At 53.5% G+C, this 24,507-nt stretch overlaps 7 protein-coding genes across 7 annotated transcripts; 2 read left to right on the top strand and 5 right to left on the bottom strand.

Annotated features, from left to right (window-relative positions):
* Positions 1-2,737: 2,737 nt before the first annotated feature.
* PHACADRAFT_199589 (uncharacterized protein) lies at positions 2,738-4,530 on the bottom strand (the record flags this gene model as incomplete). Its single annotated transcript, XM_007399812.1, has 13 exons — positions 2,738-2,777; positions 2,831-3,120; positions 3,178-3,213; positions 3,273-3,324; positions 3,376-3,391; positions 3,442-3,582; positions 3,637-3,646; positions 3,704-3,790; positions 3,854-3,951; positions 4,010-4,016; positions 4,179-4,333; positions 4,383-4,417; positions 4,472-4,530. 13 exons carry the CDS (start codon positions 4,528-4,530, stop codon positions 2,738-2,740), a joined length of 1,026 nt encoding a protein of 341 aa, XP_007399874.1.
* Positions 4,531-6,595: 2,065 nt separating this feature from the next.
* On the bottom strand, positions 6,596-8,774 carry PHACADRAFT_212682 (uncharacterized protein). The gene is made up of 9 exons (XM_007399811.1): positions 8,460-8,774; positions 8,394-8,407; positions 8,144-8,344; positions 7,991-8,094; positions 7,881-7,935; positions 7,804-7,831; positions 7,381-7,737; positions 6,903-7,323; positions 6,596-6,837 (listed from the first exon to the last, which is right to left on the bottom strand). Exons 1-9 carry the CDS (start codon positions 8,576-8,578, stop codon positions 6,766-6,768), a joined length of 1,371 nt encoding a protein of 456 aa, XP_007399873.1. The 5' UTR covers positions 8,579-8,774; the 3' UTR covers positions 6,596-6,765.
* Positions 8,775-9,530: 756 nt separating this feature from the next.
* On the top strand, positions 9,531-11,215 carry PHACADRAFT_187439 (uncharacterized protein; the record flags this gene model as incomplete). Its single annotated transcript, XM_007399810.1, has 5 exons — positions 9,531-9,972; positions 10,026-10,336; positions 10,388-10,680; positions 10,737-10,964; positions 11,023-11,215. Coding segments are annotated over exons 1-5 (1,326 nt in total), but the record flags the coding sequence as incomplete, so codon positions are not given.
* A 1,902-nt stretch (positions 11,216-13,117) lies between these two features.
* Positions 13,118-13,580, bottom strand: PHACADRAFT_262555 (uncharacterized protein). The gene has a single exon (XM_007399809.1). The coding sequence runs from the start codon at positions 13,539-13,541 to the stop codon at positions 13,212-13,214; it is 330 nt and encodes a 109-aa protein (XP_007399871.1). The 5' UTR covers positions 13,542-13,580; the 3' UTR covers positions 13,118-13,211.
* A 3,470-nt stretch (positions 13,581-17,050) lies between these two features.
* PHACADRAFT_212679 (uncharacterized protein) lies at positions 17,051-22,044 on the top strand. The gene is made up of 14 exons (XM_007399808.1): positions 17,051-17,241; positions 17,315-17,684; positions 17,742-18,181; positions 18,232-18,371; positions 18,423-18,538; positions 18,596-18,930; positions 18,994-19,097; positions 19,152-19,632; positions 19,697-19,992; positions 20,053-20,739; positions 20,798-20,915; positions 20,972-21,294; positions 21,346-21,417; positions 21,477-22,044. The coding sequence occupies exons 2-14, from the start codon at positions 17,631-17,633 to the stop codon at positions 21,887-21,889; spliced, it is 3,579 nt and encodes a 1,192-aa protein (XP_007399870.1). The 5' UTR covers positions 17,051-17,241; positions 17,315-17,630; the 3' UTR covers positions 21,890-22,044.
* Positions 22,045-22,493: 449 nt separating this feature from the next.
* On the bottom strand, positions 22,494-23,774 carry PHACADRAFT_212678 (uncharacterized protein; the record flags this gene model as incomplete). Its single annotated transcript, XM_007399807.1, has 8 exons — positions 22,494-22,841; positions 22,900-22,935; positions 22,994-23,048; positions 23,103-23,118; positions 23,168-23,295; positions 23,422-23,519; positions 23,575-23,672; positions 23,732-23,774. The coding sequence occupies 8 exons, from the start codon at positions 23,772-23,774 to the stop codon at positions 22,494-22,496; spliced, it is 822 nt and encodes a 273-aa protein (XP_007399869.1).
* A 39-nt stretch (positions 23,775-23,813) lies between these two features.
* PHACADRAFT_199583 (uncharacterized protein) lies at positions 23,814-24,264 on the bottom strand (the record flags this gene model as incomplete). Its single annotated transcript, XM_007399806.1, has 4 exons — positions 23,814-23,849; positions 23,909-24,063; positions 24,117-24,151; positions 24,206-24,264. The coding sequence occupies 4 exons, from the start codon at positions 24,262-24,264 to the stop codon at positions 23,814-23,816; spliced, it is 285 nt and encodes a 94-aa protein (XP_007399868.1).
* Between the last annotated feature and the right edge of the window lie 243 nt (positions 24,265-24,507).

Genomic DNA, 24,507 nt, shown 5'->3' with positions numbered 1-24,507 from the left:
ACTGTCTCGCGGAGATCCAGCAGTGGCCCCAGAGATGTCGACCGACGGTACCACGGAGCCCTCGTCATAGAGAACCTGCGTCGTATAAATTCACAGTTCTTGCGGTGCCAAATGTCGCTGTAGCGCACTCAAGATACGCTCCTCACCTCTCGTAAACACCTGCTTGCTCGGGCTTGCGAAACTGAGCCCCGCGGAGTCATGGAAGGGTACTCCGCCTGCGGCATACGGCAAATGGTCAGTTTTCACGGAATATGCCTCCTAGACAGCACACACCTGATTCTTAAAGTCCTCGGGCCACATTAATCCTGAGAATTGTCGCCCAAAACCATATATCTCGTATATAGCCGGGCGCTGATCATGATCGCGGCGAGGACGGTGTGCCATGGGGACGCTCGAGAAATTCGCATCTCATAGCTCTCTGTTAAAAGTCGCTCTGTGCCGTCGAGGGCAGGGACGGCGCAGTAACTGGAGATGCGGCAGGTTCGGCATCGCCATTCGTCGGTAACTACGTCTGATCTGGTCTAAAAATGGGAAGAAAGACTGTGGTAAGTATCCATTTCATCGGAGGCTGTGACAAGTGCGATAAATCCAACGATGAACCCACAGCAGGATTGGACTCCGAGAGCCTGAGTCAAGGGCTCCATGAGGGCTCTCATACAAGAAAAGTCTGAACTCACAGAGGGTATAGAACACAGATTTAGCTTCTGCAAATGAACGAATGGCGGGTGGGAACGCAGGAAGCGAGTTTGACTGATGCTAGAACGTTGAGGGTTGCGACGTTGAAATTTTGAAAGCAGGACCTCGTGCTGATTGAGATTTAAGGCGCTGACATTGTGGCGCCGGCCGGGACGGTCCGGTAGCACACATCATCATGCCGTTCGACGTTCAAGGGGGGCAAAATTAACTTGGTCTGGAAGAGGTGCCAAAGAGTCGCACTTATCAGCTCCTCCGGTAAAACTGTAATTGGGTAGGTTTTGGGCACGATGCATGATGATCGGCCCATTAACCCCGCTGCCGCTGTGTCAAGGCTGCGCCTGCGCGTACCACCGCTTGGGTATGCGAAACAGGAAATTGTTTTCGCCATTCTCCTGAGGTCTGGGATGATTATTGTAATGTAGTCGCTCCGTGCCCCCGCCCGCCTCCGTTGCGGTGCCGTCGCCAGCGTACGGTACAACGTTACCTACTTGCTTGGATCTTTATACTATGTTTTAGACACCACAGGCATTCCGGAGGCGACAAGCTACGTGTGGGACACTGTATTCAATCAGCCCTGACACAGTGTTTATCTAAGGCGCGGGCCGGAGTTCCCGCAGGCGGATCAGGCGCCGCGCCCGAGGCATCGGCGCGACGCGTCAGCGCGGAAGAGGCCCCAGAGCGCTCTGGCGCCTTGAGCGGAAGAGTCGCGTTTGAAGCGTATCTTGGACATTCTGCAGCCATAGAGCTGCATCTGATGATCTTTGCCCACCATTTTTTCCCAGGTTTTGGCTAGGGCCTGAGCTGTGAGGGAGTCGTTCTCGGTCATCGCATTCTTTGCCATGGCAGTCTCCAAGGTCTCCTGTCGTGCATACTTGGTTTTCCAAGCTTTCTCGTAGGATTACACACTAAAAGGCGGTAAATACTACGGGAGCTGTTCATTCCCACACTTCTCGGCGTGCCTGCGGCCCTCAGTGCCCTCCTCATCATAGTGGCTTCGGTTTCAGCGTGCTCGGGTCCCTGGCGATTCCGACCAGACCTTCGTACGCGGCATTGTCCCCTGGCATATCTGGCAGGCATACGAGGACTAACAACACTTGTACAGTATGTACACAAAGCGGAAGCACGACAATCATGTTGATGTCGTGCGCATAGATGCGCACCGAAATGAGCGAAACGAGATTTCCATCCTCGATGCTGACTAGTGATGTGCGGGCCGGGCCTCAAAGCCCGCGAGCCCGCCAAGCCCGGCCCAAAAAGCCTGACCCGAGCCAAGCCTGGCAGCGGGCTCAAGGCCGGGCTCGGAGCGTAGTCAAGCCCAAGCCCGGCCCGAAAGCCCAGGCTTGGGTGCACCGGCTCTGTTACTGTCCCCTGAGTTCAGAATAAGGTGAGAGAGATCTAATATGTACATACCAGACATGATATGGATATTCTAGACTCGACGGTTCCCGCCGAGCACGACTGTGCATCACCGTCTGGTGTCTGCCATAGGCGCGCGCTCGTGGGCTCCATTGCGACTCGACTTATTCTGCAAGTGTACGTCTTCTGGAGGCTGAATTCAGTGAGTACATGCAGCAATAATCTACTACATCCAAACATACTCCCTTTTCATAGCACCACAATACCCATTGTACTGTGAGCAAGCCCGGGCTTAAGCCTGCGGCTTGGGCCGGGCTCGGACTCGGCTCGGGCTCAGGGCTCGGCTCGACGTTGCCACAAGCCCAAGCCCGGGCTTTGAGCCCAAACCGGGCCCGCACATCACTAATGCCGACTGTTTCGTCTCCCTGCATTCGCGCCCTTCTCGTATGTCGGACCAATGCGCAGGCAAGACGCGGGCGCTGCGACAGATACAGTCGCCAATATGTCACTTGATGTCGAAGCTGGAGCCTGGAGCTCGCAGAAGAGTGCGACCCAGTTGTCTGGGAGACGTGTATGCAGGACAGGGATGCCTTGATATTCTCTATCACCGTCGAAAGATGAAGCTGATTAAAATTGAGCCACTACTTTACAACGTATGAATAATCGTTTGATACAGCTATAAGTGTCATGGTAGTGGAGCTGCACTATCTGCAGATCGTTTTAGCCTAGAGCACAATTAGCATCGCTCGTGAGGATATTCTGTGTGGGAAACACGTACACCGCAAGAATAATTCCAGTCTCGTCCGAGTAGTCTTCCATGGTCGACTCCGATAACACCGATCCGCCTCTGTTCCGCCAACTGGTAGTCGAGTTGCTTCGTGTACGGCTCCCACCCACGTCCAGCGAGCGTCCGAATTCATCTAACCCCTGATTAAAATGTCGGAACACAACTGACTTCGTCTGTATCTCTCCAGGCAAATCCAGCTCGACCTGTGAGTCCTTGGTGTAGCCCGAATGGTCCGACGAGCGGCGCAGGTTCATTATGAACCTGCATATGAGAATTGGAGGCTGTAACAGAGTATCAATCGCGGGTTGTAGTGCCAGCGTACACGCTGCTCGGCTTACTAGCGCATCCAGGAATGGTCCTGCGAAGGCCGTCGACTGCGCGAAAGACGATTTGTCAGGCTATCATCGCAAAACGAGAATGAAGCTCCAGCTACCTGACCATGTGTGAGAACTAATATCTCAGCAATATTAACGAACATCATAACCCTGCATAGCTTGTAAGCAACAGAACGTGGAATCGAGCATCTAGGTGATTACATGAAATACACAGTCCCTGGAGGCCTTAGTCAGTATTGTGCGACGGCAGAAAGAGTGAGATCGTACCGTCGCAGATAAGGGTCTGAGTCAGTGAAGCTGGACCACGAATATTGACGAGAATTTGCTGCCGACGGTAGGCCTTCTTCCATGTCAGAACGATAGTAATCGATTCTCCCACAATCACCGGTATCCGACCGCATAACGCGACTAATGCACAACTGGGTCAGTAACCTATCTCGGTAGTCATGTCGCCTATCTTACTTCTAGATGTCTGCCGTTGTCAGTAATGAATGGCATTCACAGCCTCAAATACGCACGCTAGGCTGACCTTGTTCGAGATGAGCGTTTTAGGCGTGCATATCACTAGCCGCGGACCTATGAAGGGCAGAGCTACTGCACGAATAGCGATCGCATACTGTGCATCAAGCGCAAAAGGTGTCAGCGAGCCCAGTCCTTCCAGGAGGAGGATGGTACATACAGAGTTGGTTATGACCGGGGTCAAAATCAGGATCAAGACGACGAGCGACAGGATGTAATTGTGATTCGTTATCGCAAACACTCGCAAGCCGGCGAAGACTGGCGTAGGAATCAGTCTGTGAATGTTGTTGCATGGACAACACAGACTGTCACGTACTTGCTGCCTGAGCATACCCCATTAGAGCGGGGACTAGGATCATATTTGTTCGGGAACCGCATCTACAATGTAGTCTGTAAGCTCAAATAGCAGGTAGTCTTACATTTTAGATGCACCTCTATCCTTGAGACATTCAGATAAGTAAGTGGAACGGCATAGAGCAGCGTACCTCTGGTGACGGTTGTGGCAGAACGAGCGATATGGCCTCGAATAGCAATGTCCAGCGTATGGTAAGGAGGAGGAGGGATGCAGGACTGAGCTTTCGCTGCCACACGACAGTCACCTCTTGCCCGAGCAAGATGGCGTACTCGTAGAAAATGAGCGCTAAAGGCTGTTAAGGACTTGCACTCCGACTGATTGTACGGCAGCTTACCTGCGACAGCGGCCAGCAAGAGGGGTGCCGTGGAACTTTCGGGCACATGTCAGACTGTGTGCAATGCAGATAGCACGGGGAGAGCCTACATGGATTCTATGGTGCCTGCACCTAGATCCGGCCCTGGCGAACTAGCATTTTGTGACATTTTCGAAACCGATGACAAGAGGGGTCATAAAAGTGTCCACAGCCGTAAATTCTTCCAGCCTATAGAGAGCTAGGCTTCTGTATGTGTACGTGGAGAGAGGAAGGCTGGGATGAGGAGGGGTGAGGTAGGGCAGAGGGATACCACATATCGTCAACGGTGCTTCCCCATCCCCATCATAAGAAGTCGAAGGATTGATGGCAGGATCCGGTTGTGGACCCTAAGTTATGTAAAGGTTTCCTAGGAATTTCTTGATCATCTGGTCCACTGTTCCCACCACTTCGAATGAACAAGGACGCTTACGGGCTATTATGCCCACGCAGACCTGATCCACGCAACATGTGGGTACGATACCGTCAATTGAAATTCTCAAGCCCCAAGGATTTAGACAGGTATGACAGCGTACCCCGTGGTGGCGACTGTTCACTGAGATTCCACAGGAGCTCTAACGATGTTGAACAAGCTCGACTGTGCCGCAGCACAGCCCTCACCGTACGGGGAACTATGTTAGATAAATCTTTCGTTCTTTAGATGCTGAAGACGATTGCAGTGCACTCGGGATATGCATCTAACCTCTTGCAGGCATTTTCCCGCTCGGGCTTGCGAACTTGAACCCCACGAGGTTGTGCAAGGGCGTTCCACCTGTAGCATATGGTAAATGATTAGTTGCTTACGGAAGATCTCTTCTGAACACAACACACCTTGTCCCTGGAGTTAGAATAGCATGTCGGTCCTGGGAGCTATCGCCCAAAATGAGATATCCAGCCCATAGCCGGGCGCTGGCCGTGACCGCGTCGACGGCCTCCGCGGCGAAGATGGAGTATCATGGGCACGCTCGATCAGTTCGATCCCCACCACTCCATGTTCAGGCAGAGACAGTGTAGTTTGCATCAGAAACGCGGCAGGTTCGGCACTGCTCGTCTAGTTCGAAACTCCGAGCTACACGTGGGGTCTAGTCTGAGTATCCGTTTCATCGGAGGCGGTATCTAGAACGATGGATTCAGTGATGTTTACGACAAACCTCAGGCGCCGACATTGTGGCGTTGTCGAGTCTCGACTGTGCCATGCCGTTCGATGCTCAGCAGGCGCAACATTTTCTCGATATGGAAAGGTGCTGCAGAGAGTAGCACATCACCTCAGGGCTGCGCTCTTGAGGAGGGTAAATGAACCATCCAACCTGGCTAGAATAGGTCCTGATCGAGCACAGATGAGATACACGGAAGGTAAATTCTGAACGCACCCCTGGACACACCCCTGGGCACCGGGCCTGGGAACAAACCAACTGGGTCTGGAGAGTTTTCTCATCTAAAGTGGCTGCGAAGATCTTATGCTGTGGATCGTATTTCCCGACAAGATAAAGGAATTTAGCGCCACCTTGTAGGTCACGGACGCACGTTCGTTGGTTCATCGTGGCAGGTCCTGTCTTGCGCGGCGTGCGCCTTTTTCTCTTCTTCAGCCGTGATGCTCTGATGCGCCATCAAAACGGCCGCTCGCGATGCGTCATCTTATCACGTGAGAACTTTGACCTCATTTGGGGTAGTCACTCGTCCATGGTCGATTTCTCTGGTTTATACGGTAATTATCAGTGGTACTTCGACTCTGCCAGTGCTCCTCGCACAGATGAAGCTTATCGCCTGCACACGCGGTAGGACTGAAATCAAGGTTTGCAAACTTGATACGGCACATACGCGATGCGTCTTCTTGCTGCTGTCGTTATGCGAGCTTACGTGGACGAGCAGGAGCAGAAGTAAAGTGCAATTGTGATTGGCTACAAGATGCTAGACACAAAGAGTAGTCTGCAAACTCCGTCGTACACATACAATATACAAATACATTTAGAGAGTAGTTAAATCAGCAGGGTAGAATTTATCATTGGGTGAACGAAAGAAACCGCAGCAATGGGTAGAACTACAGCCCGTTTCCATCAGTTTTGGGTGCCATTGGCTGATTTAAAATTGTTTTTCACCTATTTTATCTCGGCACGAGACCGAAAAAAGCGGTTCTTGTTTGACCAGTTTTGGCTAGGCCATGCCAAGAAGAACACCTTGCTTGTAACCTCGTGGAAGCCACTGATATAGATTCTACTTTTGTGCCTAAACCACAAGTACTTATAATTTCACATTTGGGATGTCTCCCATGCGTTCTTACAGTTTGAGGCTCAAGTTGACGTGGGCAGCCTTGACCTGAGTATAGGCCTCAAGAGCATACTCGCTCATCTCTTTACCGTGACCCAATTGCTTATAGCCGCCGAATGGTATCTGCGAGCAAAGCAAGCGAAGCCTGATTAATCTGTGCCATACCCGTCAGTGTCTGTTAGCTAAGACCATGTCAAAGCTATACTCACGAAGCAGTTGCCGACCTCAAGCGCGACTAACGTTCTCAGTGAACACGTAGCTCGACAGGCTGTGATCGGTGTCGTTCGTGGCCTCGAGCGCCTCCTCCTCGGTCTTGAACTTCGACACGATGGCAACGGGTCCGAAGATCTCTTCTCGCACAATCTTCATGTCTGACTTCACGTCAGCGAAGATCTTCGGTTTCACGAAGTAGCCTGATCCCTCGGCACGCGAGCCACCGGTAATGATGCATGCACCTTCCTGCTTGCCGGACTCGATGTAGCCGAGCACGCGGTCAAGCTGCGTCATGGAAACAACAGGACCTTGCTGGGTCGTCGCCTTGAAACCATCGCCCTGCTTAATCGACGCGGCGGTGGCGGCGAAGGCCCGGAGGAACTTGTCGTAGATGCCCTCCTGGACGAAGATGCGCGAGCCGGCAGCGCACATTTGGCCACTGTTATGGCTATTAATTCAACAGCGTGAGTGTCCGACAAGTTGACAATTATTGCAAGAGACCTACAAGATGGTCGCGCAGACCCACTTAACGGTCTGCTCGAGATCTGCGTCGTCGAAGATAATCGTCGGGCTCTTGCCCCCAAGTTCGAGCGTCACATGCTTCAAATTCGTGTTCGCTGCAGTCTCCATGACTTTGCGGCCAACGAGCGTGCTGCCAGTGAACGATACCTTGCCAACCAGTGGATGCTTTGTGAGCACCTGTCCTGCGACTGCACCGTAGCCGGTCACAACATTGAAGACACCGTCGGGGAAGCCGGCCTCCTTAACGGGCTCGGCGAGCTTGAGTGCAGAGAGTGGCATTACCTCGGACGGCTTGAGGACGATGGTGTTGCCAGCTGCCAGCGCGGGAGCAATTTTCCAACTGGTGATTATTACTACAGATAGAAGTTAGCATGTGTGTCGACACAATGAAGTAGGAGGAACGAACTTGGAAAGTTTCATGGAATGATCCTTGCCTGATAAGCTGTTAGCGCGTTCTACCCCATGCGATGCTGCGAGCAGGACCAACCACGACACCAATGGGTTCGTGTCGAGTGTAGGCGAACTTGGCTTCTGTTGTCTGCAGAAAACTTGTAAGCAATCAGGATGTGCAAGTTGAGCAAGTGGAAGAATACCTCGATGGTCTGATCATGGTTCTTGTCTGCCCAGCCAGCGAAGTAGCGCAGGTTGTCGATAGCGTCCTGAACGTCTTGGCTCTTTGCATGAACGAAGGGCTTGCCTGTACATGATAAGCACAGTAAATCCATGTCGAACCTACGCGTACGTACCAACATCGAGAGCCTCAGTGACTGCAAATGCATCTGCGTTCTTCTTGAGGAGCTCTGCAAGTTTGTACAGGAGCTTTCCACGCCCGGAACCAGGTGTCTTGAGGCCCCAGGAGGCTTTGAATGCAGCCCTCGCAGCCTTGACAGCAATGTCGATGTCTTTTGAGTTTCCAACCGAAACCTTTGTGATAACACCGCCGTTCACTTTAAATATGTCAGCACACACACTCTAATGAACAAAGTCGTGGCTTACCAGGATTAAAGACGCTTTGAAAGACAGCATCAGGATATTTGAGACACAAAGACAACAATGACGTACTCAATAGTCTCGTGGTCAACGGGATCAACGAACCGTCCGTTGATGAATAGGCCAGTGTTCACTGTCACGGTGCCCTTGTAGAGATCCACGGAGAACTCGTGAGTGAACATTCCAGGCATTTTGTTGGACTGGCTTTGAAGGCGAGGCTACAATGTGAGGTGGAACACAGCTAATGCATTGTCTTATATATGCCTTTCCTATGCCGTCCTGGAGCGCTCTATACGAGGATATCAAACGTAAACTGTCTTCGCAAGACTATTCTGCGAGGCACTGGCAAGAACAGTGTTTTGACCCTATGGATTGTGGGTGAATTAGATAATAATGCTGATAATCCTTGCGCGCACCTGACCGTCGACGAACATCCCGGCTGACTGGATGCAGGCGGTTGATTTATCTATATTCAAATCTTAGTCATTTTACTTGTTAGATGCGGCAAAGGACGTGCAGGAGAGATAGATGCGTATGCGTTGCTGGTCTCGAGGACGTGGCCTGTAGGTATGTGAAAGATGGACAAGTGCATAGCTGTTCGTTGAATAGCATCGGACGCTTCCAGACTGACGATACGGAGTTTGCGGCGTAGGTTCATGGTATGATAGAACAACATTGGCGAACTTCGATGACGCATTTGTGAGACGGTGCTTGATAAGAACGAAGTGGCTTGCAGGGATGAGTGCGGCGTTACGAGATGCCGCGAGTAAAGAGCCGAAATCCCTTGTAAATTCCTTTCGTGGTCTCCGATATCGCGGATTTGCTGAGGTGAGAAGCGGACGCATCCAAGTGAAAGTTGAGAATGATGCAACTCCTGACCGGCCTGACCGGCGGTCACGGCGATTTCCCACTAACACCTCCAATGATTTTTCTCCGGTTCTGGAGAGTTGTCGGAAAAATTAATTTGAGCGCCTTCGCCAGTTAGGTCGAAAAAGTACATATTACTATACTGGGATAATTTACGGCATAAATCATGATTTTCCTCCTATAGCCATGGTTCGGGCCCGGCCAGCCAGATTTCTTTTCTCCGAACATCTCGTCTACCAGATCAATGTCAATATCAACGCTCAATGAGCCTTGGCTTTTGCCACGCTTCCCTGGTTTTGATGGTTGCTTCACAGCCATCATATCCAGTTAATGAGCTTGGCCGCCCTTCGTTTGTCGCCTTCCATGGTCGTCGTTGCATGTTGCTTATCACCCGGATGCATTCAACGGCCTCGACATGGACTACTACTCTCCACTAGAAAAGAGTTCGTATGCGACAGAAAACCCTCGAACCCTACCGTTAGGGGACGACACACCACCGGGGCGAGGGGCACAGACTCCCCAAAAGGCCGGGTGGTCAGTGTACCACGTGCATGCGTTGGTATGCATTGCATTACATCTCTTCCTCATTCTTGTACATATCGCTCTCCTGGTCGTTTGCTTGGGACACTATGAGCGGGCCATCTCATTCGCCCTCACTCCGTTCACGCTCGAATGGTATTCACTGGCGGCGACAACCCTGGTACAAGTATTCGGGACAGTAAGTCAGCTTTCCGATGGTGTTACGGTTGTCCTTCGGCTGACCAACTGCAGATATTTCTTGCCATATTGGTCTCGTTGACGCAGTCCCTAGCGTTCCGAAGTGATCTCTATGTTCGCCAGACGCTGACTGCTTTACACGACAAGAGCGGTGCCTGGCTTGGGCTCGGCGCAGCGTTCACGTCGCTGTGGGCACAGTTCAAGCTTCGCGCAGCCATAGCTGGTGTCATGTACATCACCGCCTATTTGTTCGGCGTCTGGCTGCTCCATATTACTATACCAACTGTTCTGAACGTGGTACCCTATAACGCAACAGTCTCGACAGTGCATCACACGGTCCTTGCAAATGCGACTTTTGGCACCGAGTAAGTTATTGTGCCAGTTGATACAGTTTACAAGCTCATTTGTCGTTGTAGTTCTGTTTCCGCGTACGACATTCTCTTGGTCTATGACCAGCCCGAGGTGCCTACACTGGGACTCCAAGACAACATGGTTTACGATGTTATCCCCCAAGTGTCTTTCGCGAGCGGGAGTGCCATGGTCAATGCGTCCGTGTACAGCGTCGATTGTGCCGCCTTACCATCTGCCGATCCAATGCTCACAGGTTCCAGGGGCGTCGACCTGCGTGGACAGCCGAACATGACGTGGCTGAGCTTCAGTATCGACGACACGTACGAACAGGGCGTGAACTTCTCAGCAAGTCTTCCTTGTAGGTGTCAGCCTTTGGTCCCTGGGTTCTCTTCCCTCACACGCGCTGTACACCAGACAGCGCCTCGGCGATCTACACCGGGCAAGTGATAAACACAGACCTGGACTGCAGCATGCAGCTATTGCCCGCTGCGTATTCCCGAAGCACATGCTGGGCACCCATCGTCATGCTGTCCACCGTAGCCATTCTGGACTCCGCAGGACACGAAGCACCCGTGCCGGGCGGGCCCTGGAAGCCCATTGATCCACAGGTCATTGTCCCTGTGCCTTATGCGGATCCTGCTGGTAGGCACATCCTTTCCTGACGCCTTCTCTAGTATCACAGGCTAAATTGTACGTGAAGAAATGATCACGGCAGTACAGCTGCTGGCTTGCAACGTAGGAATCACGAATGTCAAAGTTGAAGTGTCAGTCGACACGCGTACGCCAGGAGCTACCACGCAGGGGCCGCAGACCGACAGCACCTTGTGGAAAAACTGGACGCGGCCGACCGACCAGGAGCTGACAGCGCAGCTTCGCATTGTATGTTTCTATTTAGTCTTGCACGGGATCCGCGTTCATGATGCCGTGCGTCCCCAGGCCCAGAGCGCGCCGTCCTACTCGCCCTCGAGCGGGCACCAAAGCTCCTTCGCTGTTGTTGCCGGTTCCGCCAATGTTACGGAGGCCGCGCCTCCGGTGGCGCTGCCAGGCTTGGAGCCGGACACCAACCCTCTGGACGTGAATCCCATCGCGGGTGCGATCCTGCGCGCGTCCTCGGCAAACACGGTCGTGCCCACAGCGTTCGATGTGTTTGTATCTCTACTTTTCCTGCTCGGCTGCGTGTCTCACGTTCTAACAGGTTCTTGACCGAGGACTTACGCATCGCGTCAGAGAGCCGGTCGAACGTGAGCCTCGCGGAGGTTAACCACAGCCTCGCAAGGGCTTTGGCTGCCACGTTCTGGTATGGTGCGTTCACACGGCCTCGTCTCGATTGACAGAGGGTGACCATAGCGCTTGCAGGCAACAACGTCAATTACTCCAGCGCGCACGCCATCTCCGGCCTGGCTACACCTCTCTACTCGGCTCCGTCGAAGCGGTCAGATGTGAGTTTATTCCCGCTGGTCTCTGATCCCAATCTCAATGCAAGCGGTACAAAGGAGGAGTCGCCATATGGCGAAGCAACAATCATGGTGCTTGTCCAGAGGTTGCGCTTGAATGTGAGTCTAAGCTTCTACCTCTACATCCGTAGCTAAATCTCAAATGACTTTCGCGCAGCTGAGCCTAATACCGGTACGCTTCTTCGACACCTCACGTTGCCTGCCGGCGATTAACAGGTCTCATTCAGATCGTCATTGGATTGGTAACGTCGGTTGGGCTCCTTGTCCTCTGCATCTTGGTTACCCGGGTGCCTGCGCCAGCCCGTGCCGCCTTCGATCCACGCATCGTCGTCGACAGCGGAGGCTTATTGCAGTACACGTGGCTCCTTGGAACCGAGCTGCATCTGGCGGGGGTCGAGTCCCCGGAGTTGGGGAACCTGCGGGCTGCGGGGATGTTCGACGTCCATATGAGCGATCGTGTCAGAAAGCGCCTCAACGGTCGGTCACCATCTGTGATTGAATTGGATCAGAGAAGTGACTATGCAGACGATGACTCAATGTAGAGATATCTAGTCGAGCGGTAGACCACATACTAAGGTCGTAGTTTTAGTTCTCCTGCAACTATAGGCACGAAAAGTGTCCTCGCCACCGCAGACATCATCTCTAGCCTTGTACTACCACCGGGAGGCCCCTGCGAGTGACCGCTACTAAACCATTTCTGTCACCAGGCCGCCGGTTCTGGTCATCGTTCACCTACCCTGTTAATGGAACCAGTCTTGCGGAAATAATACCAGGACCTGTGATTGACACGTTCTTGTTCCGTCCGAAAAACTTCGCGCGAATAGAGACGCGCGTGGGGTCTGCCACTAGATGCTGTGGGATGAGATATCACGGAGTGCAAGAACACAGTCGAGAATGGTTCGCGACGGGAGCGATTATCCTTCCATTACTGCGCTTGCAAGCCCTCACAAGCTCTCGCAGGTTCAAAGTGAGCTTCCGCATTACCAATGTCTTCCACCGTCTCTCCTTCTTAAGTCGTCGCACGTCATGTCGCACTAAACACAATTCTCTCTGTTCACCCACCGAGTCGCCCTTGAGGATGGCAGCTGATGCCTGTGAGGCGCTGATATGTTCGGCTTACTGGCGTTACTCTTTTATAAGACACTCTTGTGCGAGTTAGAACTCGACTTTGAGCGCGCATAGTACTTGAGCTTCCGCGGAAGAGAGCAGAAGAGTCTCGAGTGCAATGCCGGCTGCGCTGTCTTCCCTGTATTTGTGCCCTTCTTGTACGGCCTGTCGAACTGCGTAGACAGGGCGCTCGAGCCGCAGCAGATGCAGTCGACGATGTGTCACTTAAATGGCGAAGCTGAAACTCGCGAACGGGTACGAAGGAGTCGAAACGCTGGATTGACCGTGACTAAGTTACTATTTTACAACATATACATGTCTGCTTGATTCAGCTATGAATATAACGAAGACGCACTATCGGTAGTTCGTTATAACCTAGAGAACAGTTAGCGTCGCCGACGAGGAGCTTCCGACTGGGGGATACATACACCGTGAGAGCAATACCACCCTTGTCCGATCCACCTCTGTTCCGCCCACTGACAGCCAAGCCGCTCCGTGTACGGCTCCCACCCACGTCCAGCGAGCGTCCAAACTCGTCCAGCCCCTGGTTGAAATGTCGGAACACAACTGTCTTCGTCTGGATCTCTCCGGGCGAATCGAGGTCAACCTGTGAGTCCTCGGTGTAGCCCGGATGGTCCGACGAGTGGCGCAGATTCATTATAAATCTGCATATGAGAATTGGTGGCTGTAGCGGCGTATCAATCGCGAGTTGTAGCACCAAAGTAGGCTGTTAGACTCACCAGCACATCCAGAAATGGTCCCACGAAGGATGTCGACTGCGCGAAAGATGATTTGTCAGGCCGCTATCTTGAAGCGAGAATGAAGTTCTAGTTACCTGGCCATGCGTAAGAACTAATATCTCAGCAATATTAACTAGCACCATAGCCCTGCATAGCTTGTCAGCGATGGTAAGTGAAATTGAGCATGTGGGTGATTACATAAAATACGCAGTTCCTAGAAACCATAGTCAGCATCGTGCGACGGCAGAAAAAGTGAGATCTTGCCATCACGGATAAGGATCTGCGTCAGCGAGGCTCGGCTTCGAATATTGACGAGATTCTGCTGCCGGTGGTAGGCCTTTTTCCATGTCAGGATGATGGTAATCGATTCTCCTATAATCACCGGTATTCGACCGCATAATGCGACTAATGCACAGCTATATCAGTGGCTTGATTGATGTGTGACGTTGCTCATCTCACTTCTGGATACCTGTCAGTGTCAGTAATGAATGGTATCCACAGCCTCAAATACGCACGTTAGGTTGGCTTTTTTCGAGAGGGGCGCTCTCGGCGTACATATCACTAGCCGCGGACCTATGAAGGGCGGGGCTACTGCATGGATGGCGATCGCATACTGTACATCAAGCGAAGACGGTGTCAGTGGACCCAATCCATACAGGAGGGAGACGACGCTTACAAAGTTGGTTATGACCGGGGTCAAGATCAAGATCAAGACGACGAGCGACAGAATGTGATTGCGATTCGTTATCGCGAACACACGCAAACCAGAGAAGACTAGAGTGAGCATCAGTCTGTAAGTGCTGCTGCATTGATAACACTGTCGCGTACCGGCTGTCTGAGCATACCCCATTAAGGCGGGGACCAGGATCATATTCGTCCGTAGACCGCATCTGCAATGTGATCCGTAAGCCTAGCTGACAGGTAGCCGTATATTCTGGTCGCACCTCTACCCCGAGATATTCAAATGAGTAAGTGGAACGACATAGAGCAGCGTACCTCTGGAGACGGTTGCGGCAGAACGAGCGATATGGCCTCGAACAGCAATGTCCAGCGTATGGTAAGGAGGAGGAGGGATGCAGGGCCGAGCTTTCGCTGCCACACGACGGACACCTCTTGCCCGAATGAGATGGTGTACTCGTAGAAAATGAGCGCTAAAGGCTGTTAAGGACTTGCACTCCGGTTGGTTGTGCGGCAGCTTACCTGCGACAGCGGCCAGCAGGAGGTGTGCCGCGGGGCTTTCGGCTACACGTCAGACTGTGTGCAGCGCAGATAGTATGGAAAGAGCTTACATGGATCCTATAGTGCCTGCACCTAGATCCGGCCCCGGCGAACTAGTGTTTTGTGACATTTTCGGAACTGATGACAGGGTGGGACAAAGAAGTGTCCTTATCCGTAACGTTTTCCAGTCTATGGAGAGCTGAGCTTGTGTGTGTGGAGGAGAGAAAGCAGGGACGAGATGAGTGAGGTGTGCAGGGTAGGGACTCGGAAATGCCACACGCCATCAACAGTGCTTCCCCATCTCCGCCATAGAAAGTTGAAGGATCGATAATTAGTCCTTGGCAAGATCTGGTTGTGGGCCCTATGCAAAGGTTTCTGTGGGGTTCTTGATCATCTGGTCTATTGTTCTCGCCACCTCGAATGGCCACGAACTATTACGGACTGTTGTACCCACGCATGCCTGATCCTGGTAAATCTACGCACCATGTGAGCACGATGCCGTCAATTGAAATTGTTAAGCCCCACCGCCTGATCTAGGAATTTAGACAGATATGACAGCGTACCCCGTGGTGGCGGCGGTTCGCGGAGATATAACACTGGCCCCAAAGATGTCGAGCGAGATTGACTGCACCACAGTACAGCCCCCAAGGTACGAGTACCTGTGTCAGATAAATTCACAGTTCTTGAGATGCTCAAGATGATCGCAGTGCTCAAGATAGGCATCTAACCTCTTGTAGGCACTTGCCCGTTCAGGCTCGCCCGTGAGATTGTACAAGGCGTTCCGCCTGTAACATATAGCAAGTGGTTGGTTACTCACGGAAGATATCTTCTAAACACAAACGAAACTTGTTCCTGAGGTCTGAATATCATATCGGTCTTGGGAGCTGTCGTCCAAAACAAGATGCCCCGTCCATACGTTGGCCGCGACGGCCACCTCCACGGCAAAGATGGAGCATCATGGAGACGCTCGAGCAGTTCAACTAAAGAGGACACGACTGCGCTGACGCGTCATATTGCCTCGGGCCCGGCGCCTGATCCCGCCCTTGGGCCGGACGTCACAGTGCTACGCCTGTGGTGTCTGAAAGAAAGGCAGAGCCGGTAATTGAAAGTAAGCACTGAGGTAACACCGAATGGTGAACTGACGACAGAACTGCAGCGCGGGCGGCGTGGGCGCCGAGCGACTTGATTACAGTAATCATATCGGACCTCAGAAGCGGAGATTACAATGATCCAGTGACAATAACCTGAACGTTTGAGGAGTACTCACAGGATTGCGGAAAAAAAGTTGTTTTGCATATTCAAGTGATAGTACGCGCAGGGGCGGCGGCCAGCTTGACGCTGCGGGATAAATGGGCTGGTCATAATGTTCTATTTTTTAAGTCAATTCTGCTCTGCGCGCTTTCACTGACGGAGTTGGTGTTGTATACCGCGTAAGCGCGACTTTGTAACACCTTTGCAAGACCGAGCGGCTTCTGCGTCCCTTGAGGGTCGAACGCATGGTACAGCAGGTCATCCCGGTGGCGCCACAATGTCAGCGGCGCCTGAGGTCTGCCCTCAGGCCTCAACCTCAACCTTGACCTCAAACCAGCCCCACTTTCAGCCCTTGACTGGTTTCGTTCAAACCCGCTTCCAACACACTCACTCACTTTTCCTTCATTCTGCAGATGCTGTATTCATGTTCTGTACTCTCTGTGAGTTCAGACTTGTCTTGCATGAAAACCACTTGTGGAGTCCTGAGTCGAACCCTGTTATGGGTTTATCATCGAGTTTATCGCACTTGTCACAGTCTTCGATGCGGATACTTATCACAGTCTTCTTTTCGCATTTCTAGACTACTAGATCAGACCCAATGAGTATCTCGAACCAGGCGACAAATAGCAATGCCGACTCTGCCGACTCTGAGTTCGTCTTGCTAATAAGGGACCTTGTGCCTGTAGTAGAAAGTGACTTTGTTTGATGCCTAGAGCACAGCTAAGATTTTGCGCAGTCTCGGGTGTGCCAGCACGAGACTCTTAGCACGAGCAGCTGATGACGATAAGCTTTTATTTAAATGTGGAGCTCAGCGTGCTTGAGGCAGTTACTTATCTCTCTTACGGCGGGGTTGAAATTTATAGCGCGCGGGCGGCTATAAGTCTCCCACGCGCGTTTCGCATCCGGACTTGGCGTTGCTCACGTACGTGATGACCTTGGCGACGGACCATCCTGTCACGGCTGACACTCGGACTTTGAGCGTCGGGGCCTGAGGTCAACACGGGACGAGCGACATCGCCTGGCCGTGAGTCCTCGCGATAGCTGAGTTCCGTCCCAACATAGCTTGGCCAGCTGGCTTGCAAGGATGCTTGCAGAATAGCGAGTCATGTATACGCTCGCTACAACCGTAATTTCCGCTGACCGCTGTATGTGAGTCTCTCATTCTGTGAACGCTTAGCCGCTGATGTTGTTCCTGGGATGGCGTGGCCATCGGAATCACCAGCGATCCGTCCTGCCATACCTGACTCAAGAACGGACGCTGTCATGGAGCTGCGCGGATTTACCTCCACGTAGCATGCATCGCTGGACAGACACGTCGCTGGCATCATTCGCCGACACGGCTGCCTCTCCGCAGGGCTGATCATCGGCCTCATGTGGACTCGATTTCCCGGAGATGTGATCTCGCCGAACAGATGTCTGGGCGATACCACCGCATGTGTCCATAAACACTGTCTTGACCAGCGCTGTCCGCCTTATGTCTCACGGAATATCAGTCTAGAAGACGGCCCAAGGTACAGCCCTTCAATACAGCCGACGCCATGTTCGCGACCGCTCCTCTCGTCGAACGCGACGGTCCAGTATGGCAAGAGTGGGTGCAGCCCTGAACGCAGTCACGCCTCGTTTCGCGTTCTACGCACAGACTATAAAAGCTCGCGTTTTTCTCTTATTTTCTTCATCCCTCGCCCTCGAGGAATCCGTACAGTCGCACCATCGACACCACCCTCACCCTCGTCTTCATCATGTGCATCGACGGCAACAGCGGGCCCCTCTCCATCCGCTACGTCACCGCCCAGCTCGAGGCCCTCTGGCGCAATGCGAACGACTGCGCCCCGCATGCGGCCCACTACGACTACAAGTCGAACGAGTACGAGAGCACGCGGTACATCCGGGCCCTGCGCGAGTTCCACTTCCTCACCAGGCGTGCCACTACCGGCCTGCGCGAGGACGACCTGTTCTTCTCGGCCAAGTTCGCGATGCCGGAGCTCAAGTTCCTGTGCAACCACACGGTCTTCCTTCGCCTGAACATCGAGTCGGGCCACCTGAACTTGTCCTACAAGGACTCGGCGAAGCTGAGCGCACGCGCCGATCAGTACGTTCGCGAAGCATCTTGCTCGACGTCTGCTAATATTCCCGCCGCAGCTCGAAGAACATTGCGTTGAAGGGCGTCGAGGTTGTGTTCGCGCTTCCGATTCTGCGGAGCAACATCAGCGGACGCGACGAAAAGATCGGCAACCTGGGTGCCAGGCACCTCATCCAGATGATGATCTTCGCTCTCGACCGTGAGTGTAGCCATCGGTCGTAGATATGACCCGTCGCTCATGATTCTGTAGAGGAGAAGTTTGTGAGGTTCACGCTGGGCGACAACAAGCTGAGCGATGACGCCAAGGAGGCGTTCCAATTCTACCTGAAGCACTACTTGCTCTTCCTGCAGACGTCGGGCAACCATGTAATGTTCGACTTGGCCGACTTTGACGACTCTAAGCACCGTCCGCGGATCGACTAGTCGGTTCTCCGGACGGAGAGCACGGATGAGCTGCGGCAGCTGATCCGGAAGGACATCAGGATCTTCGACAAGGTTGACCCGGCACTGATCGCGCAGTTCTACCAGATGCACTGGCAGAATGCGTGTGGCAAGCGGAATGGACCGGCATGGGGCAAGCTCGATCTGTGTCTGGCGACGATCTGCAGCGACTGGATCAACGGATGTTCGCTGGAGAACACCCACTTCTTCATCAACTTCCACTCTCCGACGGTCGAGCCTCTGTGCAACCAGGAGGTGATCATCAAGTTCCACATCAAGGAGCTCGGGTTCTTCGAGAAGGCTGGCATCGATGAGACGTGAGTCCAGCCCTTCCAGATTTCTGCTTACACTTGCATGTTCTAACCAGTGATTCTATCTAGTGTGAACCCGAAGGTGGACCTCTCCGATCAGCAATGGCAGTTTGCTTTCATTGTTAAGTGCGTCAAGGCCGAAGGCCTCGGCGTTGTGACCTTGGACCTCGACAGTACGTTTCTTCGTTTAGTTCATAAAGCGCTGCCGATAACATGATGGTACACAGCTGCACGCTTCTCTCGCTTTGACTCGTTTTTCGGCAAGGGCGAGCCCATCGAGCAGACTAAGCACTACATCGACCTCATGATCAAGTTCTTCTCCCACGACTACATCGACATCCTCGCCCGCTTCAGCCTCCACATCATCCTCGGCCTGCCCCTCTCGCCGGATAACTCCGGCAGGGACTACGCGGCAGAGTGGACGGAGACGGAGGAGAACGAGGGTGACCACTTCGCCAGGAAGCACACGCACGCGATGATGTGGTCTGAGCGGATCCAGAACACGGCAATCTACCCTGGCTGCCACGAGGTCGTTGCACTCTCGGAGGAAACCATTAACCGGGTCCTGCGGAGCCGATTGGAGACGGTGCGGGAGTGGCAGATCGGCAAGCTTTTCTCGATCAACATCCTGGACCTGAAGGTCCGGCTGCTGACGAGCGGCAAGGCGATTATCTACATCCAAGCGAACGGCATGATTTCGGTCCGCAAGTGAGTATCGCGTCGCCTCTTGATGATGACCAGTAAGCTGACTGGCTGACTTGCGGTATGGCAGGAGGGAGAAGTCGCTCAAGTGGTGGACGAGGCTGTTCTGGTTGCGTCCGCAGCCGACAGACCAGCTCGACAGCGTCGACTTCGAGGCCGTCACGCTCGCATACGAGGTCGACATCTCCAAGGTCCCGCACGATTTCCTCATCGTCGAGGTCGACACCGTCGTCAAGGACTACTACGAGACCTGGACACACCACTTCTGGAACTGGCTCTGCAGCCACACCCGCCACACGCACACCGAGGCGACGACTGTCGAGAAGCAGGCCGTTCATCTCATGCACTTTGCATTGAACTTCAAGAGTAGGTCTTCAACCTAATATTCGCTGTTTCCGCTTCCGCTACTGACGCACTGGCGTACAGGCGCTCGCTACGTCGAAGAGCTCTCTAACGTCACTGACCTCGGCACCGACGACACCTCGCTCGAGAAGCTCAACACCATCAGGCAGTACATCCCCGAGTACCTCGCCGCCCTCACCCACTACGGCCACAACATCCTCCACACTGTTCCCATCTGCAAGCTCCCGCGCACCGATGAGCCTCTGGACCTGTTCGCGTTCACCGACGTTGACTACCGTGTGCTCACCAAGAAGGAGATCACCATTGACACTTGCCTCAACTTCGAGACCCTTGAGACCGAGATCCCGCTCGTCGTCATCTACGGCGTCACTGGCGGCGCCAAAATGCCGACGTTCAGTGGCAAGTGGGCTGCCGGCTGGCAGGCTGTTGGCCGTGAGTCTGTCGGCACGCTGGGCCTGTCGCGTGAGATCTTCCTGCAGCGGTACATCCTCGACCAGCTTAAGACTGTCAACGCTATGACGACGATCGTCCCCAAGAACGTCGATGTCGTCGACGATGTTTGGCACGTTGATCTCACGACATGGTACCTGCACCCGACGCGGAACCAGTCCAAGGTTGGGTGCCAGTGGAAGCCAGTTAAGGTTGACTCTCTCGATTTTATGGAGTACGAGTGGAAGTACCGCGACGAGTGGAACCACGAGCATGAGGGCCACCACGAGGACACGGCCAACGGCGAATACTACCTTCACTGTACGTGCGCACTCCTAACCCCATGACCATACCTGACATCGCCCACTGTTTGACACAGGCAACACAAAGAACACGCTCATCGTCCCAACTATGTTCGACCCCAAGGGAGTTGAGCTCGATCTCCGCGGAGAGACCATCGTCAAGGTTGGTGGCAAGCACAACGGCCAGAAGTGGAGGTGCGCATACTTGTCTTTTCTCTTATTGTGAAAATTCGCTGATGAACGCCATGCAGCCGTTCTACCATCGGTACCTGGGGCGCCAAGATCAAGCTCGACACCTCCAACGGCCTCAAGATCGTCGTCGACCGCATTCCCATTCAGGTCAAGCCGGCTGCTGAGACCTGCACCGACGAGTGGACGTTCGACCCTAGCACCATCCACCTCCAGAACTTGTCACTCAAGAGCGACGCCCTCGACGCGCTCGTCATCGGACAGCTTCGCTTCCTCCTCGAGTCGTCCTGGGAGTACTGTGTCATGGGCATCCAGTCCATCAAGCTTCGCGCGCCCGTCATCACTCGTGCCGGTGACCTTATCTGCGAGCTCGACCTCGACAAGGGTACGTAGACTGGTTTCGAACTTCGAACCTCATTTGACGGTCCTGCTACAGACATGGTTCGTCCTCCGATGCTGGAAGTTGCGGAGTGGGTTAAGTACAGGACGAGGTGGTACTCCGAGTGGGGTGCGTCTCTCATCTCGCTCTCGTCTCCGATGTCTCACACTGACATACCCCTTCTGCAGTCGAGAACGGCAGGCTGAAGGCGTGGGGCTACGGTCAGGTCCGCGGCGAGTACACGGTCGACAAGGACGGCAAGGTCGACACCACGCCGATAGCCGACCGCGGCGTCCCCAAGCCCAACGGCGCTGCCAACAAGGCGGTCGATCCCGCTCCTGCTCCCGCTAAGGCTGCGGCTCCAGCCCCGGCTCCAGCTAAGGCGGCAGATCCCACTCCCGCTCCAGCGCCAGCTAAGGCAGCAGATCCCACTCCCGCTCCGGCGCCAGCTAAGGCTGCGGCCCCGGCCCCAGCCCCAGCCCCGGCGAAGCCTGCAGATGCCAGCAAGGACTCCGCGACGGCCCCTGCTAACGGCGCCGCTGGAACTAACGGCACCGCCGCTCCTCAGCCTGCTCCTGAACCGGCGAAGGCCACCGCATGAGCAGCACCTTCCGAGGGCGTCTGACTCTGTAGCATGAGCAACCAGACTCGATGGTTTGTTCCTATGTCCGGCCACTGTCTTTCTACCTATGTTGTCTGTTGTACTGCTGTTCTATACGATATGTCTGTGTCTATATGCATAATTTCTCCTCGCACGAGATATATGAACTGATGAGAGTAATTCAGGCTGTACGACCTGACAGCCGTGGTCGCTTTGTCGAGCGCGCCATGGCTGGAAGCTGCTAGCGTTGAAAACGCCAGTGGTGGGATGCTGAAGTTGAATGGTCGCATGAAGGAACAATGCCCTGTGGCGGAGGAAATATAGCGAGCACCCTGGCGTCGGTATAGTAATATATTCGTACAGATTACTCCTGTCTATTCATTTCCATAAATTCGAGTCCTATAGACTAGAACACGTCGCAATGCACTTCGTGGATGACACGACCCGGATGTCTAGGAGACGCATGTGCAAGCAAACGACGCCATAGTAGTGGGCTTCCCTGTGTTGTGATCGAAGGGCGAAGTTGACCGGACTACTGCCTCAGCCTTAAATATCGCATGATGCAACGGCCATCGTAACGAAGACACCCTGCCCGGTGCTCATCCTAGTCTGGATCGCAATCAGCATCGTCAACAACGACAGTCCATCCCAGACGCGCGTACTCCGCAACGGTGATATCATTCTCACCTGTACAATCCCCTGCCACAGAGTCTGACAGCACATGCTGGCCGCCGCTCATCTCGCCAGTTGGCGATCTGCCGCGCGCATGGCCTTCGCCAACGTCGAGCGGGTGTCCGAGCTCCTCGAGCCTCTGGCTGAAGTTCTGGAGCACGAGCGATACCGTCTGTGTCGCGCCCGAGGAGTGGGGTCCGGGCTCCAAATCTCTGGCGCGGCCCGAGCAGACGGACGAGCGGCGCAGGTTCATGATGAATCGGCATATAAGGATGGGCGGCTGCGGATACGTATGTGTCGGTTACCACTCGTGTGTCGAAGCGAGACGTACGACTCACTAGCACGTCCAAGAACGGGCCCGCGAAGGCCGTTGTCTGTATGTGGCGAACGTGTTAGGCGATCGTCTCGAAGCAAGAATGAGGCTTCAGTCACCTGCTGTCCATTGCTGATAACCAATATCTCGGCGATGTTGATGATAATCATGGCTCTAAGTGGCCCGTCAGCGGATCTAGAACAATGGTGTATGAGCAGAAATGGTTACACGAAGTAGGCAATTCCTGCAGGCCATGTTCAGCATTGTTCGCGAGAGGAAAAGTAAGGCATTACCGTTGCGGAGAAGGGTTTGCGTGAGCGAGGCAGAACCCCGAACGTTGGCGAGGGCCTGATCCCGATGGTAGACGTTCTTCCATGTCACTAAGACGGCGATAGACTCTCCCACGATCGCCGGTATTCGACTACATAGTGCGACTAGTACCCAGCTAAGTCAGCGGCCCGCGCCGTAGAATATGCCGTCTGCCTTACATCTGAAAATAGCCTTCCGGCATCAACGACTAACGGCGTTCATGTGCGGAAATACCTACATTAGAACGAGCTTGTCTCCGATGAGTGTCTTCGGTATGCATATCACCGGTTGTGGACCTATGAAGGGCAGGGGTACTCCATGGATAACAATTACGTACTGTGCGTCGAGACCTTAGTCGATTGGATCCTCACAGAAAAAGAACAACGCTTACGGAGTAGACCACGACTGGGCCCGAAATCAGAATCAAGACAGAGAGCGACAAGACGCGATTACGATCCGTTATCGCGAATACTCTCAAGGCGGAGAAGACTAAAAATGAAGAGCATCCAATCAATATCCCTTACGAATCAACATCGACTGTCGCATACTGGCTGTCTCGGCGTACCCCATTAGAGCAGGGATCAGAACCATGTTCGTCCGTAAAACACAGCTGCAACATCGTCTGTAAACTTAATCATCAGGTAACTGGAAATTATAGCCGCACCTCTGTTGTCGACACATTCAGATGAGCACATAGTTTGCGGGAACGACACGGCGAGACGCACCTCGGGGGATGGTTGCGGCAGTACGAGCGCGATAGCTTCGAACAACAGTGTCCAGCGGATTTTGAGAAGCAGACAACTCCCGGGATTTATCTTGCGCTTCCACACGAGGGACATTTCTTGCCCGAATGAGATGGCGTACTCGTAGAAGATGAGCGCTAAAAATACGGAGTCGTCAGGAAATGCTCAGCCTGACCGTCTAGCAACCTACCGGCGACAGCAGCTAGTAGTCGGCGAGCCATGAAGCTTCGTACTGCATGTAAGGCCACGTGCAACTCAGATAACCTAATAGTGGCTTACAAGGACTCTATAGGGTCTGCACTTAGACCAGGGCCCGGAGAATTAATATTCTGCGACATGCTGGGACCTGGAGGTGGAGAAGGGGCAAAAAAAGAAGAAGTATCTTCGACCATAGTGCCTCCTATCTGCGGGGCCTAGGCTTATATCTGCGAAGGCAATAGAGCGAACAGATTTCCAAGGCTCCGAGTTATTTGATTAGCAGTGCTTCCTGAGTCCCCATCGCGGTGGAAGGACTAATCATAAGCCTGTGTCAAATAAACTGAATCGCACGGTCCTATGCAAATGGTTCCTGAGAGATGCTC

Source organism: Phanerochaete carnosa, assembly GCF_000300595.1.
Source record: "Phanerochaete carnosa HHB-10118-sp unplaced genomic scaffold PHACAscaffold_9, whole genome shotgun sequence".
Taxonomy (NCBI): Eukaryota; Fungi; Basidiomycota; class Agaricomycetes; order Polyporales; family Phanerochaetaceae; genus Phanerochaete; species Phanerochaete carnosa.
This window is presented reverse-complemented; position numbering and strand designations above follow the sequence as displayed.

Coding starts and splice junctions, on each gene's coding strand:
- PHACADRAFT_212682 (XM_007399811.1), bottom strand. CDS start 8,578: ATGCCTGGAATGTTCACTCACGAGTTCTCCGTGGATCTCTACAAGGGC. Junction 7,324..7,380: donor TGGGTCTGCGCGACCATCTT/GTAGGTCTCTTG, acceptor TTGAATTAATAG/CCATAACAGTGGCCAAATGT. Junction 6,838..6,902: donor GCTACGTGTTCACTGAGAAC/GTTAGTCGCGCT, acceptor CTTAGCTAACAG/ACACTGACGGGTATGGCACA.
- PHACADRAFT_262555 (XM_007399809.1), bottom strand. CDS start 13,541: ATGAATCTGCGCCACTCGTCGGACCATCCGGGCTACACCGAGGACTCA.
- PHACADRAFT_212679 (XM_007399808.1), top strand. CDS start 17,631: ATGTTCGCGACCGCTCCTCTCGTCGAACGCGACGGTCCAGTATGGCAA. Junction 18,372..18,422: donor GATGATCTTCGCTCTCGACC/GTGAGTGTAGCC, acceptor ATGATTCTGTAG/AGGAGAAGTTTGTGAGGTTC. Junction 19,633..19,696: donor GGCATGATTTCGGTCCGCAA/GTGAGTATCGCG, acceptor GCGGTATGGCAG/GAGGGAGAAGTCGCTCAAGT.